Source organism: Neophocaena asiaeorientalis, unplaced genomic scaffold, assembly GCF_003031525.2.
Source record: "Neophocaena asiaeorientalis asiaeorientalis breed wild unplaced genomic scaffold, Neophocaena_asiaeorientalis_V1.1 scaffold362, whole genome shotgun sequence".
Taxonomy (NCBI): Eukaryota; Metazoa; Chordata; class Mammalia; order Artiodactyla; family Phocoenidae; genus Neophocaena; species Neophocaena asiaeorientalis.
In genome coordinates this window covers 2,233,760-2,250,063 of record NW_020175700.1, presented here as the reverse complement: position 1 = coordinate 2,250,063, position 16,304 = coordinate 2,233,760, and the positions used below count along the sequence as shown (strand labels likewise).

Sequence of the window (16,304 nt, the reverse complement as noted above, 5' to 3'; positions counted from 1 at the left end):
AACCACATTATAATCTCAACAGATGCAGGAAAAGCTTTCCACAAAATTCAACACCCATTTATGAAAAAAACTCTCCAGAAAGTAGGCAAAGAAGGAACCTACCTCAACATAATAAAGGCCATATATGACAAACCCACAGAAAACATTGTTCTCAATGGTGAAAAACTGAAACCATTTCTTCTAAGATCAGGAAGAAGACAAGGTTGCCCACTCTCACCGCTATTATTCAACATAGTTTTGGAAGTTTTCACCACAGCAATCAGAGAAGAAAAAGAAATAAAAGGAATCCAACTCAGAAAAGAAGTAGAACTGTCACTGTTTGCAGATGACACGATACTATACATAGAGAACCCTAAAGATGCTACCAGAAAACTACTAGAGCTAATCAGTGAATTTGGTAAAGTAGCAGGATACAAAATTAATGCACAGAAATCTCTTGCATTCCTATACACAAATGATGAAAAATCTGAAAGAGAAACTAAGGAAACACTCCCATTTACCACTGCAACAAAAAGAATAAAATACCTCGGAATAAACCTACCTAAGGAGACAAAAGGCCTGTATGCAGAAAACTATAAGACACTGATGAAAGAAATTAATGATGATACAAACAGATGGAGAGAGATACCATGACTTGGATTGGAAGAATCAACAGTGTGAAAATGACTATACTACTCAAAGCAATCTAGAGATCAGTGCAATCCCTATCAAACCACAAATGGCATTTTTCACAGAACTAAAACAAAAAATTTCACAATATGTATGGAAACACAAAAGACTCTGAATAGCCAAAGCAATCTTCAGAAAGAAAAATGGAGCTGGAGGAATCAGGCTCCCTGACTTCAGACTATACTACAAAGCTACAGTAATCAAGACAATATGGTACTGGCACAAAAACAGAAATATAGATCAATGGAACAGGATAGAAAGCCCAGAGATAAACCCACGCACATATGGTCATCTTATCTTTGATAAAGGAGGCAAGAATATGCAATGGAGAAAAGACAGCCTCTTCAACAAGTGGTGCTGGGAAAACTGGATAGCTACATGTAAAAGAATGAAATTAGAACACTTCCTAATACCATAAACAAAAACAAACTCAAAATGGATTAAAGACCTAATGTAAGGCCAGACACTATAAAACTCTTAGAGGAAAACATAGGCAGAACACTCTATGACATAAATCACAGCAAGATCCTTTTTGACCCACCTCCTAGAAAAATGGAAATCAAAACAAAAGTAAAGAAATGGGACCTAATGAAACTTAAAAGCTTTTGTACAGCAAAGGAAACCATAAAGAAGAAATGACAACCTCAGAATGGGAGCAAATATTGCAAATGAAGCAACTGACAAAGGATTAATCTCCAAAATATACAAGCAGCTCATGAAGCTCAATATCAAAAAAACCCCAACCCAATCCAAAAATGGGCAGAAGACCTAAATAGACATTTCTCCAAAGAAGATATACAGATTGCCAAACACATGAAAAGGATGGTCAACATCACTAATCATTAGAGAAATGAAAATCAAAAACCACAATGAGGTGTCACCTCACACCGGTCAGAATGGCCATCATCAAAACATCTATGAACAATAAAGCCTGGAGAGGGTGTGGAGAAAAGGGAACCCTCTCCCACTGTTGGTGTGAATGTAAGTTGATACAGCCACTATGGACAACAATATGGAGGTTCCTTAGAAAACTAAAAATAGAACTACTATATGAACCAGCAATACCACTACTGAGCATATACCCTGAGAAAACCATAATTCAAAAAGAGACATGTTCCACAATGTTCACTGTAGCACTATTTACAACAGTCAGGACATGGAACCAAGCTAAGTGTCCAATGACAAATGAATGGATAAAGAAGATGTGGCACATCTATACAACGGAATATTACTCAGCCATAAAATGAAACGAAATTGAGTTATTTGTAGTGAAATGAATGGACCCAGCGTCTCTTATACAGAGTGAAGTCAGAAAGAGAAAAACAAATACCATATGCTAACACATAGCATACCATATGCTAACACATAGATATGTGGACTCTAAAAAAAAATGGCTCTGATGAATCTAGGGGCAGGAGAGGAATAAAGATGCAGACGTAGTAAATGGACCTGAGGACACGTGGAGGGGTAAGGGTAAGCTGGGATGAAGTGAGAGAGTAGCACTGACATATATACACTACCAAATGTAAAACAGATAGCTATGGGAAGCAGCTGCATGGCACAGGGATGTCAGTTCCGTGCTTGTGACCACCTAGAGGGGTGGGATAGGGAGAGTAGGCGGGAGGCACAAGAGAGAGGGGATATGGGGATATATGCATACATATAGCTGATTCATTTTGTTATAGAGCAAAAACTAACACAGCATTGTAAAGCAATTATATTCCAATAAAGAGGTTAAAAAAAAACAAAAAGAGACATGGGTCACTGTCCACGTGAAGCTTGTAGAGGTCATATGATCTTCGCATGAAGACTGCTTTCTTACCACAGCAGTCTGGCTTGACTTGGTTTTGACCCTTTCTTCAAAACTCTGAGGTGGTTTAGTTGCAAAGCTGATACACTGGTGTTTTGCTCTCATTTCTGAAGATATTTTTTATGGATATAGAATTCTAACTTGGATTCCAACTCCTTTTTCCCCAGCACATTTAGGATATCATTTCACTGACTACAGATTTCATTTGCTGTTGTTTAGAATCAGTCAGCACTCCTTTGAAGATAATGTGTTTAAATTTTTCTCTGTCATTTGTTTTCTGCAGTTTCATTGTAATATGTCTATGTAGAGATTAAAAGGTTTTTAACTCTGCCTGGGATTTGTTGGGCTTCTTAAATCTGAGAACTATAGACTCTCATTAATCCTGGAAAATTCTGTCATTATCTTTTCAAATATTGCCTCTGCCCCATTCTCTTCCCTCCAGGAATGCCAGTTAAATTTAGGCTAGAATTTCTAAACAATCCTCCTTTTCTCTCAACCTCTTGGTATTTTCCACCTTTTCATCTCTTTGTGTTGCATTATAGATAATTTATTCTTTCAGTTCACAAATTTCCTGTTCAGCTATGTCAAATATACTTGCAATATGTCTACTAAGATTTTAATTTTGGCCATTATATTTTTTTCATTTCCAGAAGTATTTCATTCAAGTCTGCTATATCACTTGTTTTATAATTTCTTGTTTCATACAGACATTTGCAAGCTTTTAAAAAATTAAAACATAGTAAGTGAAATTGCTTATAATCTATGTATAATAATAGCAATATCTGAAATATTTAGGTATCAGTTTCTGCTATTTCTTGCTGCATTTTGCTTATTGTGCCTTGTTTTCTTTTACGTTTGGTCATCTCTGTATGACAGATGCTCAATGACCTTGAAAGGTTACTTGAAGATTTTTGATGCCTACAATAAGGTGCGTTTATTCAAAAAGGATATATATTTGCTTCATCGAGGTAACTGGGACACCACTCTTCTCAGACTTCTTGTGTTATATTCCTTTGTTTTGTGATTCTGCACAATGCTGGTAACTTATTTTACAACCTCTCAGAGATAGGTTCTCCTTCTTTCTTTTCTTTTTCTCCTCTTTGCCCTATCTGGTCAGCACAATTCTCCTGGCAGTCCTTTGCAAGTAGGGAAAAGGCAGTGAGCTTCCCTCTTCCTGAGGTCCCAGCTTGATGTCCAAGCAATCAATTAGAAGCAATCAATTAGACTCAGAAACCTAGAAGTAATAACTGTCCTCTTGCCTCTGAATCCACCGAAACCTGAAGCTTAGTTTCTTAACTGTTTTATCCAAATGGGCAAATGATTCAGGGTAGCCAGAGCTTTAAATACTTCTTTACCTTTTAGGTTCTAACATTTTCTTAGATTTTGGCCTGGCATATTCCTTAACAGTTCTTTGATGCTAAAACAAAGTTTTTGTACAACTCATCAAGCGTTTTTAGTTGTCTTCAGTTGAAGAACTGGTCCAGATAACCTGGCCTAATGTTACTGAAATTTAAAAAGTCAACATTTTTAGGAAAAGATGAGCCAAGTATTTTTTAATTACACCCGTAAAGTTGTTTTTTGATTTTTTTTGTTTTTTTTTAAAGTTAAATGTTGAAAAGAATTCCACATTTTCCAGAGTTCCATCATCAACTTCCCCCAAAAGAAACAAAGAGCTACCAGCAAATTCTACTCATGGTGAGATACCCAAGAGAAATGAAAATATGTCCATACAATAACTTGTACACAAGTTTCACAGTAACATTTTCACAACACTCAAGAAGTGAAACAACCCAATGTTCCTAACTGATGAATGGATAAGCAAAATGTGGTATATCTATACAATGAAATATTATTTAACCATGGAATGAAGTACTAATGCATGCCACAATATGGATGAACCTTGAAAACATTATGCTAAATCAAAGAAACCAGTTACAAAAGACCACATATTAAATAATTCCATTTATATGAAATATCCAGAACAGGCAAATCCATAGATACAAAAAGTAGATTAGTGGCTGCCACCATGGGGCAGGGGGGAAGGGGAACTGGGAAATGAATGGATACCAAGTTTCTTTTTGGACTGATGAAAATATTCTGGAATTAGCATTCATGGTTGTACAAACTTGTGAATGTTCTAAAAATCACTAACTGTATAATTTAAAATGGTGAATTTTATGGTCTGTGAATATCTCAATAAAAAGAACAAAAAATGTTAATCTCAAGTATGTCTATAATACCCACTGTGGTAGCCACTAGCAACACAAAGTTGCCTCACTGAGCATTCAATTTCACATAATGAAAGATACCTGAGGCAATGATTTATAAAAATACCAAGTAGTGTGAAAGTACTTCATGCAGCTTACTAAAAACTTTGGAAATGTTTATTATTATCATTATGAATAATCATCACATTGGAATTTATACCTATTGAGTCCTATATCCAGGTATATTAAGATTATCAACTGGGCATATACCCTGAGAAAACTGTAATTCAAAAAGAGTCATGTACCACAATGTTCACTGCAGCACTATTTACAACAGCCAGGACATGGAAGCAACCTAACTGTCCATCGACAGATGAATGGATAAAGAAGATGTGGCACATCTATACAATGGAATATAAGCCATAAAAAGAAACGAAATTGAGTTATTTGTAGTGAGGTGGATGGACCTAGAGTCTGTCATACAGAGTTAAGTCAGAAAGAGAAAAACAAATACTGTATGCTAACACAGATATATGGAATGTAAAAAAAAATGTTTCTGATGAATCTAGGGGCAGGAGAGGAATAAAGACACAGACATAGAGAATGGACCTGAGGACACGTGGAGGGGGAAGGGTAAGCTGGGACAAAATGAGAGAGTAACACTGATATATATACACTACCAAATGTAAAATAGATAGCTAGCGGGAAGCAGCTGCATAGCACAGGGAGATCAGCTCGGTGCTTTGGGACCACTTAGAGGGGTGGGATAAGGAAGGTGGAAGGGAGATGCAAGAGGGATGGGATATACGTATGCATACAGCTGATTCACCTTGTTATACAGCAGAAACTAACATAACATTGTAAAGCAATTATACTCCAATAAAGATGTTTAAAAAAAATGATTACAATGAACCGAACTATATGAAACAAAAGCCAATAAAATCTATGAAAACCTTCTTTATATTGCAAAGGAAACTAGAAAGATAATACAACTTCCCATCTCTGAATAATTTTCTTTTACATAGCAGCCGTTTATTCAGATGAACATGAACGCTATCTCGGAAGGGAGGGAGGGAGGAGAGAGGGAGGGAGGGAGGGAAGAAAAAACCCTTCTATGATTAAACAGTAATCTGCTCTACTATAAAACATGTTTTGGAATGCAAATTAGCTCATATGAAACTGATAAACAGAGAATGATGTCAGTATAATAAAGAAGTCACTTTGGTTCATTGGTGATTTTTCCTAGGAAAGGGGAGCCAGGAAAGAGGGAACAGCATCACAACCTTCAGGAGGAAAGGAGAATGTCCTCCTGACAGCAGGAACATTTATCTGTATTATAAGAAAATTTTAAATGAGGGCTTCAGAGGAGTACTCCCAGCCTTGTTGCAGGTTCCCATGCCCACTTTAACGTTAACCCCCTCTTCCCCCCATGGCTCACTGCTACACTGCCATCTGTACTGTCCTAAAACTCACTATCTCCATCCTAATTAAAGTGCTGCCAGCATTTCTATTCAAGTAATTAATCTGGTGAATTTATCATACCAACTCTTGTCATCACTAGCTTCACTAAGGTGCCTCACTGAGCAGTTCAAACTATCTTCTAAATTAGTAATTAGTTTTAGTTTATGTTGGTGCTCAGAACACAAAGTTGCATAGGTTTTGCAGTCTGTAAAAATTTTCAGGAATGCATAAACTGCACTACACCGGAAGCACTTGTACTTTTTTCTTTTAAAGTCTGTTTACTTGTCTGAAAGCTGGAAGATATATATACTGGGAGGAGATGTGGAAGATGGAGAGATACTGAAACAAAAGTATCGTTTCCAGTGTTACAGAGCGAAGGAAATCACATCCTGTTCATTCTTGAGCTTTATTTCCACTTAAAGATACTTTATGGTTTTGTCCTTACTAGCTTTGGGTAACGTTTGATGGATTTTTAAGAGTATCATAAATGAATTAACACTGAAGTGAGCAACACTGCTTTTAGTTCAGTTTTATAGGTCACTATTAAGCCATGTGCTGGATCTGTGGGAATCCACCAGGAAGAATACTAATGCTGTTTCTCAAAGTCTTTGCGTTAAAGGATCTACAGTCTTTCAAAGAGATCCAGCGTTCCCCAACCCAGTCCACGGCCTGTTAGGAACCATGCTGCACAGCAGGAGGTAAGCGGCAGACTAGGGAGTGAAGCTTCATTTGCTGCTCCCTATTGCTCGCATTACCGCCTGAACCGTCCCCCACGCCCGCCCCCGTGGAAAAACTGTCTTCCACAAAACTGGTCCCTGGTGCCAAAAAGGTTGGGGACCACTGAGATAGACCCAAGACTTTCAAGAGAACATTATTTAAGTCTTGGTTTTGTCATTATGTACTGGTATGATCCTGGACAAGTTCTTTACTTTGTTTGGACCCCAGTTTCCTTATCAATTAAATAAAGTACAGAACTGAGCTTCCCTGGTGGCGCAGTGGTTGAGAGTCCGCCTGCCGATGCAGGGGACACGGGTTCGTGCCCCGGTCTGGGGAGATCCCACATGCCGCGGAGCGGCTGGGCCCGTGAGCCATGGCCGCTCAGCCTGCGCATCCGGAGCCTGTGCCCCGCAACGGGAGAGGCCACTACAGTGAGAGGCCCCCGTACCGCAAAAAAATAAATAAAGTACAGAACTAGATCAAGGTTTCCAAACCTTTTCATAACACAAACTCCTTTTCACAATAATTTTGGTCATTCTGTCATTTTTGCATAATAATAATGAAGTGATTTTAAGTACAAATACTTTAAATTGCTATATTAAAGGAGATCACATTGTACAGATTATTTATAAAATAATATTTGACCATATTCACATTATGGTCAAATTCTAAACATTTCCTTTTCTACAAACGGTGTACTCAAAATTTTTATAGCTCAATTAAGAAAAAGTGTCATGTGTGAACACATTACACACTTTAGAACACAGCCTAAATCCCCACTTTAATCCCTCTTCCCCATTCAAACCAACTGGAATAGCATTCATCATCATACAAATCTCAACATTACTAAAAAGCTACCATAATTAAGAGGTGAGGTAACAGTCTATTTTTAAAACTATAAACTTCTTTTAAAATGTTAATTATCTGTTGCCAGATGAGTATTCTTACAACAACTGTTTGACTGCCTAAACTTTTAAACACTTCTAACAGCTGCCCAATGCCCATAGGACAAATATCAAATGTTACAGCCTGGTATTCAAGGCATTCCATCAACTATATGATATGATATATCATATCATATATGATATGTATGATATGAATATTGGTTTATATTTTTCTATATGTATACTGCACATATATCCATACTGCCTGTATACTGCATGTCTGCCTTAGCTACCTTTATAAAAGAGAACTGAAATACAACTTAGACTATAGATATATCTCCTTTTCAGGCATACCCATAACATTGTTAAATACAGTGAGTACTCTACAGCTTTTGCTCTAAATGAGCTTCCAGCTCTAATACTAACATAATATTTATATGCTGAATGGTTAATATTTGGTGGTAAACATCAAAATCTTCGGATTCTAAATGCCTTGAATCCATACTGAAGTGTATCCAACAAAGGGACTTCTGAAGTAAGATAATAAAATAGCCACACATAATCCTGTTAGAAAAACAGAAGAAATATGGCCAGTTACCACCATATTCCCAGTGTCCCGTACAATGTCTCATATATATCATAAATATCAGTTCAATAAATTAAAAAATGAAGAAATAATGCATTACATTCAATACTTTTACCCTTTTCTCTTCAGCCCCTTTCAAAAAAATTACAATGCAATCCTAACAGAATTTACAGCTTGGGAAGTGCAAGAGAGTCAGTAAAACCGCAGGCAGGTATTCTATTAGGCTCTTTCAGTAGGCACCCAAACCTTCAGGAGAAAGTCAAAAGTATTATACGTCTCTTAGGAATCTGGTTTACTTCTCAGGTTTTAGCTATTTCCACTCTTCACACTACACTACAGCTATTCATAGCTGATTTTAATTCCATAAAATAAGTATGCTATACCTCATTTCCTACTTTCCACATAAGCTGTCCCCCCTGACCTACAACACCTTTCTTCTAACCCCTTTTCTCTCTCCAACCCTATCCTTTAAAGGACTCAGGTGATGGTGTCACCTCTAGAGGAAGTTTTCTCTGACCATTCTCCCAATCCTCTGTACCCTCCTTTTCTCACTGGTCAAAAATTTGGTCAATGTATCAAAGAACTTCCTGAGAAAAAAAGAACAATTTATCTCATCGTAAGTACTAAAACATTCAATCCATGACACATAGGGACATAAAAAGGATACAAAAGTATTCATCAATAATCACAAGAAATGCATTACAGAAATGTGAGCCATATTATCCTTCCCACCCATGAACTCCTGTTTATATATCAGCAACATCAATCTCTGATGGAGAAAAACCTGACCTCAAGAAAATAAAAATCACACGCAGAGATGCATAGTTCCTTATAAAAAGCACATAAATGAAAACCAATAATTGTATGATAAATAATAATATTCAAATACATAGCAAAATGAAAAGAGTAAAACTGAAATTGTAAGAGCTATGGTGATTGCTGTGTGAGGTGATGGTGCAGGACATGTGGGAAGAGGAGGAGGGCCATGAGGATTTCGTGCCTCACCCTGTGAATCACCATCCTGCTGCTTCAGGCTCTGTTAGGAATAAAAGAGCAGGGCAGGGGGCTGGAGGTGGAGGAAAGCTTTGTCTTGTCTTCAGATGTTTCATTATTTTTTCCCTTTCCCTGCCGCTCCACTGCAGCCCTGTAAAACATTAGGCAAGCCTCTTAAACACTCCCTGTCTGTTCCATTCCTCATCTGTAACATGGGGAGAAAAAAATTGATTGGCTCAAAAAGGCTCTCTGAGGACATAATAATCCTGTCAGAAAACCTAAACATAATCATGCCTCCAAATTCTGTAACTAGATGATCTCAGGAGACAAAAGTCATTTCTTTCTTTTTTGCTCAGCTGAGGAACTGGAGTCCATCTCCCCACCCATCCCCACCAGACCCCCTAAATACACTCAAAGAAGCACGTATAACCCATAAAGAATTGAATCGAAAGGTCACCCATTAAAAATGTGTTCCCTAGTTTGCAATTCACACCAAATCAGCATACTACTTTGAATTGCTCTTTAGAAGGTCTTAAAAGTTACAATTTGTGCTTGCTCACTGCTTGAAATTATTTCAGAGGATAGTCTTAGGGATAAAAATATTTTAAAAGCTGGATAACCACTGCCAAGACATTGCATGCTAACTTGAAGCTTTTAGTCTCACTGCACTTGGGACAAGTTACTTCAAGTTAATACAAGATTGCTTAGGCCTCATCTCAAAAGTTTCTGATTCAGTAGGTCTGAGGTGGGGCCCAAGAACTTAGATTTCTAACAAGTGCTCTGGTGATCCTGATGCTGCTGCTAAAGGCACCACACTTTGAGAACTATTGATTTTAAATAATGTACTCCTGGCATGATCACTTTTACTACCAGCTGTTTTTATTTAGTAATTGATAGATGCATCTTATATTGATTCCCTATCTTCAGAGATATTATTTCCAAATTCCTTTGTAATCTGAAAGCAGGGAAGAACTATTAAGACTCAAAAAAGCAGATTTTCTCTTCCTTTAGAACACAAATTATCATCATCTTACTTCATTTATCACTGTGCCTCAATTTCCTCAACTACGAAATGGGAATAATTAGAGGGATTCAATAATATAATAAGATAATATAAATAAAAGCCCTGGGAAGAGTACCAGGCCATAATAAGTACTTGATAAATGTTGTATATTATTCTTGTTGCAATTACTTCACTAATTTTCTGTTCATTATTGAGGAAAACTTATTCATGTTTACTATATGTTATACATTACTGGTATATGTATAAAATCTTATCTATTTACGGTGCAATGTCCCAGAGCTCCAATGGATTCGGTAAACTGGGGAACAAAGGGAGGAGGTAATGTTAAAGACCTAGGTTCTAATCCCAGTTTTCCCACTAAATTGCTACATGACTCTGGGCAAGTCAAACCCTAGTCTCAATTTCTGCTTCTGAAAAAGCTTATCTTGGATATGAAGATCAAATGAGATAATGCAAGTGAAAAAATAATAATAATTTAAGTACTGTAGTACTCCTGTGGTGAAGAAAATACCTCTATCTGGGAACAGTTCACAAGATATTAATAAGAGATATAACTGGCCATGGCCCCTGTATTTACACCCTTAAATGACAGCACAATGATCTGAATCACCACACAAGCTATTTACTGAATGTCCAATGCCACCAAGTCACTATTTTAAATATATAATGCTATTTTAAATATATTATGAGCAGATATATTTAATATTTCAAATATTATTGCAAAGTGAAAGAAAAGTAGATACAAAAGTAATCTCAGGCATTTATTGTGTAGCGGCTGCTAACATCCTCACTTCATGCCTTTAGCATAATTTTTATTTTGATGCAGAACCCTTGTATTGGTTCTAGGCTTTTATTTAGTATAAATTCAAAGTGAATGAATAATGGCAACTAATTAGATTGGTGATTTTCATTTCTAGTTTCTAATACTCTAGGACATATCTAATGTTCTTATAAAATTGCATAATACTGTTTACAAGTTTTTAAATCAATTTACTGAAAAGAAGATTTGGGGGTTATAACATTTTCTTTGTACATTTCAATTAAATTACTACCTTTTGTAGGACCAAACAAAAATCAGCCACCTTTCTTTGTGTCAATGCTTACCAATATAAAAAGATACAATGTATATCTTTGATGTTTCCTAATGAACTATAGGGAATGAAGTAATACAACTCATTTTTTGAAAGGAATATATTCCTGAAAAGCAGCACACAAACATTTTCAAATAAAATGTCATTTTAACTGCAACAGTGATACTCCCCTTTCAAAGAAATCCAGTTATGAAGTCTCTTACAAAGTTTACCCCAATGACAATCTCCTAATTTACCAATGTGTAAATTTCCATTTTCATGTATTTAGCTTTCTCAACGCAGGAGATATATACATCCAAGACATTGCAGACCTTGATTTAAAATTCCTAAATGCAATTTAAAATATGTAAATGCTGTTGATTAAAAAAAAAACAAAGCTATACAGAAAAAATTCTTATCAACTATGATTAAAATGTTAAAACTGATTAAAATTTTAAGAGACTAGTTTTAAAATATAAATAATATGAAACAAGGAAAAGCAAAGATAGAAAACACTACTCTGTAGATGTGTTTCTAATACCTGTGGTTAAAAATACCTGTAGATCAATGTGAGCATCATGTATTCCTCTGTTTATCGTCACAATATTCAAATACCAACTACTTTTACTTTTACTATATTTATTCTATAGTGCTCCCAGAAAACATATTAGATCTAATTCCACAGGCAAAAACATGTGCATCCTTATGCCATGGACTATGCAGATGTGGTTAACAATACAGGGCACCCATCCCTCTTCTCTCCACAGTACATCCCCAAAGGGCCTGTGTGTAGGATCCAGCAGAATAGAAAAATTGGTACATCTACAGAAGACTCCATTTTAATATATGTAAGATTATGTCAAAGAATATTTTAGTTCTGGGGGAAAGCAAAACCCTGCTAATTTTAAAGACTAACATATATGCAACAGGAAATGGGTGAATTCAGGTTAGAGGCCTTATGAAAGCTGTTCACAAAATTTTCAGTTAGTTTCACTGTTGGTCATATTGCATAAGGAAACACTCTAAAGTAGATCACTTATAGTTGTTCATGCCTCCATTTATTGTTGATGTACTCAGCGAATGAGTACATCATGAGATGGCTCAAGAGTCCAGAACCAATTTGTTAGAGGTTTAATATAAAATCTTCCACTGGTAAAAGTGTATCTCAATGTTTTACAGAACTGTAGGTAGGAGAAAAAAAAAAGTCTCGTGGCTTGAATTAGAAATCTCTAAATAATATCACTTTGCAGAGTCCCTAGCATGCAGAAGTTCCTCAAATATTTTTGTCAAATGAACAAATGCATGTCAACAAGTTTGCTTCCAATTATTACAACAGTTTGAAAGGAAACTATATGTAAAAGGAAAAAATACTTAAAATGATATTCTAAAAATATCCTTAAATAAGATATTTGTAAAGCACTTAGAAAGTGGCCCATAGGAAGCTTTATATAAGCATTTGTCATTACTCTTATCCTGTTAATTTAGTTTGGTTCACAACAATCTTGGTAGCTGCATTAGCATAAAGTCATCACCACAACTGATAAAAAGAACTCAGGTATGTATGCACTACTAGTGAGGATGTAGTTGCATCACCTTTACATGTGGAATAAAGACCATCTTACAAGGGTAACCACTACTGTCTTATAATGAAGATTAACTCAGTAAGACATTAACATACAAGAAAGGTGAATTAAGCCTTATAATTTTATCCTACCACAACAAATTAAATCCCTTATAATCCAATGTTTTCTGTCTTGTATTTACATAATGTGTCTTATATTTATATAATTCAGAACTTCAAAAAGAGCTACTGGTAAGGTTCATGTTCATTTATATCTAAGAAATTCAATTAAAAAAATAAAACATCAAAATGGCAATTGATGGCAATTTGCTTCACACTAAAGCAAACTATAATATAGGAGAGTGCTAAAAAATGTTTGGGATTTACTCTCTTACACTTTGACTGCTGACCACAACAGAGATGAAGACTGAGGTAGTCTGAAAATTCTGTGAGGATTAAATCACACTATATTCTTCATATTCTCTAAGGAAGTAAACTTTAGGCTGTGCGAAGTACCCTCAACTTCCGGGGGCCAAGAACAACAACTGCTGCAATGAAAGAGCAGAGTAGTTAGGGTTAAGGAGGTGATTGCCTTCTATAATGAAACTAGCTTCAACATCTATTTGTTGACACTATTAAAGTCAACTCTATTTTTTTGTTTGACTTAAGGCAGTGGAGCTTTTGATAAGACACAGAGGTTTTTAAAATGTCATTTTAAACTAAACACCAGGGATACCTTCTATTTCAAGGAAAGCCCGTTACAAAGTCTCTTTATGAAGCTCACCCAAACCAAGATCCCCTAATTTACAAAATTACGATTCAAAATGCATTATGATACATAACCGGGGGAGAGTCTACTAAGCAGTTTATATGGCACATAAGTGATAAGATATATCATAAAAGCTAAATGATATAAAATAACTTACAATTGATTAAAACACAACTGTGCTAAGGAGTTTGGCCAAAGATGTAACCATGTAGTTTAACTGAAGTGATCAACAAAAGCAAGATCAAAAGCTTCATAAACACTGGAGTGAGCCACTCAAATAAAATGGTGGGAAAATCAAGCAACAGAGGAATTGTAGCTCTAATTATACTACACTTTTACTTCTCATTTCAAACAATTAATTGCTAAAAATTAAGTATTTTTCTAATAAAAGTAGCAGAATTTTTTTTTGCAGTAACAATCAATCAATTACTGCCCAAAAAGGAATGGTTAAGGTAGAAAAATATAGGGGAAATTTAAAATGCATTTTCAGAACTATAACATAATCTGTAGAGGCAAATAAATCAGATTCCTATACAATAAAGTATATTTCTCTATCTTAATTTCCATTTCTCAAATAAAATCTAAATTTGGACTTCTTCTTTTATGGCTAGTTCTGAATCATTTCCCATGATTTCAGTACTTTAAGCAAGGAAATCTCTAATTTATTGAAACAGTTTTCTAATATTACAAAACTAAGTAAACATTATGTCTTTTCAAGCAGCGAAAAAAAAAATCCATTTCGAACAAAAATAAAATAAAACCTCGAAGTATAAACAAAAAAGATAAAAGTAAATAAGAATGCTAATTTAAAATGTTATTAGAAATATACATAGAAAGTTATCTTTTATAAGATTTTTGCAACAGAAAATAGTTGAATGGGAAAGTATATTGGTTCTTCTTTTTGAAGGTTTTGTCTTAAAACACTTTCTGAATAGACTGAAATCATTCTATAAAACTCCTTTTCTTATTTTCACTTAATTAGGTTGGTAGAACTATGAGAGATACCAAAGGGTAACAGATTAAAAAAAATAATGAGGCAATCTTCCCCCCACAACCAAAGCACTGTTAACAAAATAGAAATAATATTTACATCATTCCCTTCCATTTCATTAGTGTTTAAAGTTGTGGGTAGTCACTGAGGTGACGAAATAATTAAGACATGTTAAAACTATAACTTCATACTGTCTAAAGTGATAGCTTCTTATAATATTAATTTAAAAAGTCATACAAAATAAGTAATCATAGATGAAATGTTAGATTATACTGATGTATATAGTACAACAGCCTAGTTTATTTTTTCTCAATGATTAGGATATGCTTATAACATAAATGGGTCATCATATAGTAATAATTAGACCCTTCTAAGAAACAATTCAGAGAAAAGCTATATCTATAACCGATTTATATTTTGAATATAAAAAGCAACCTGACAGTTAAAGTTATTAAATCAAGATTTAATTATTATCTACAATTCAGGCATTACTAGATATATGTTACCTCAACAATATCCGAGTTGGTTCTGCTTTCATGAGGTTCATTATATTCTGTATACTTGAGAAGAACTTTGTCCATATCAGTGCTGGCATACTGAAACAGTTTGTTAGAGCTGTTGAAAATGATGAGTGCTATTTCACAGTCACAGAGCACACTAAGTTCATAGGCTTTCTTCATTAATCCAAACTTTCTCTTTGTAAAAGTGACCTAGACAATCCAAAAAAAAAAAGTATATTTTTATTACAAGTTATTAGTAGTACTTGAATACAGGCTACCTGAAGATGAGTTCTCTTTTAACACTGAGTCTGATTTCAAAGCTGAAAAAGGTTCCTAGCTTCATACTCCACGAGTCTTCTTCCCCAATTTGCCAAAGGCCTACAATCCTACATATATTCTGTACTTCCAAGGGCTCTAATAGAGCAGTCTCCTGAGGAGGCTTCCTTTATCCTTGGTTGCCACTCTGCTGCAGTGGGCAAAGAACCAGAGAAGGAAACAGTTGATCAGTGGCCCCTTATCATCCAGCTTAAAATGGCATTAGAAAACCAAGTCCCACCTCAAGTAATCCATTCATTACTCAGACTTTAATCCCTAAACAACAAAGTACATCCACTAATCTAATTTATACTTCTCCTCCTTCCCAAGCTCTTCTACTGCACCCACTGAAATTCAGTCTAGATCAGCAAATTCCCCAATGTCCTCAAATTCTTCTTTGAATATTTCTTTCTCTAACTGAAACATGTCACCTGAAGCCCTCTCAAATAGAGACTAATTAGTTTGTTTTTAAATACTACATCTCCTGTACTCAAGGGTCTGGAAGATATGTCCTTTTTGCTCCCCATTCTCTCCTCAATTTTCCTTTCTTCTTCTCTAAAAACCCCAGATATCCTGAAGCTCAAGCCATGAAATTTATACCACCCCAAAAATCTTTGTGGTGACCCTTGGTCACTCTCCCTCTCCCTCATGCACTGATAAGTATCACATAACTACTTCTCATTCTAATCCTGCTCTTATCTCTGGTGACTTCAGCATCTGTGTAAAAAATTAGTGCAAATACCTTAG

At 35.5% G+C, this 16,304-nt stretch overlaps 1 protein-coding gene across 5 annotated transcripts in view; it reads right to left on the bottom strand.

Annotated features, from left to right (window-relative positions):
- The window catches only part of MEF2A (myocyte enhancer factor 2A), a 168,991-nt gene that overhangs the window by 60,950 nt on the left and 91,737 nt on the right, over positions 1 to 16,304 (bottom strand). For all 5 annotated transcript variants that reach the window (XM_024732044.1, XM_024732043.1, XM_024732045.1 and 2 more), the window contains one exon: positions 15,249 to 15,452. In XM_024732044.1, the coding sequence (XP_024587812.1) occupies positions 15,249 to 15,452 (204 nt within the window). The remainder of the gene's footprint in view (positions 1 to 15,248; positions 15,453 to 16,304) is intronic.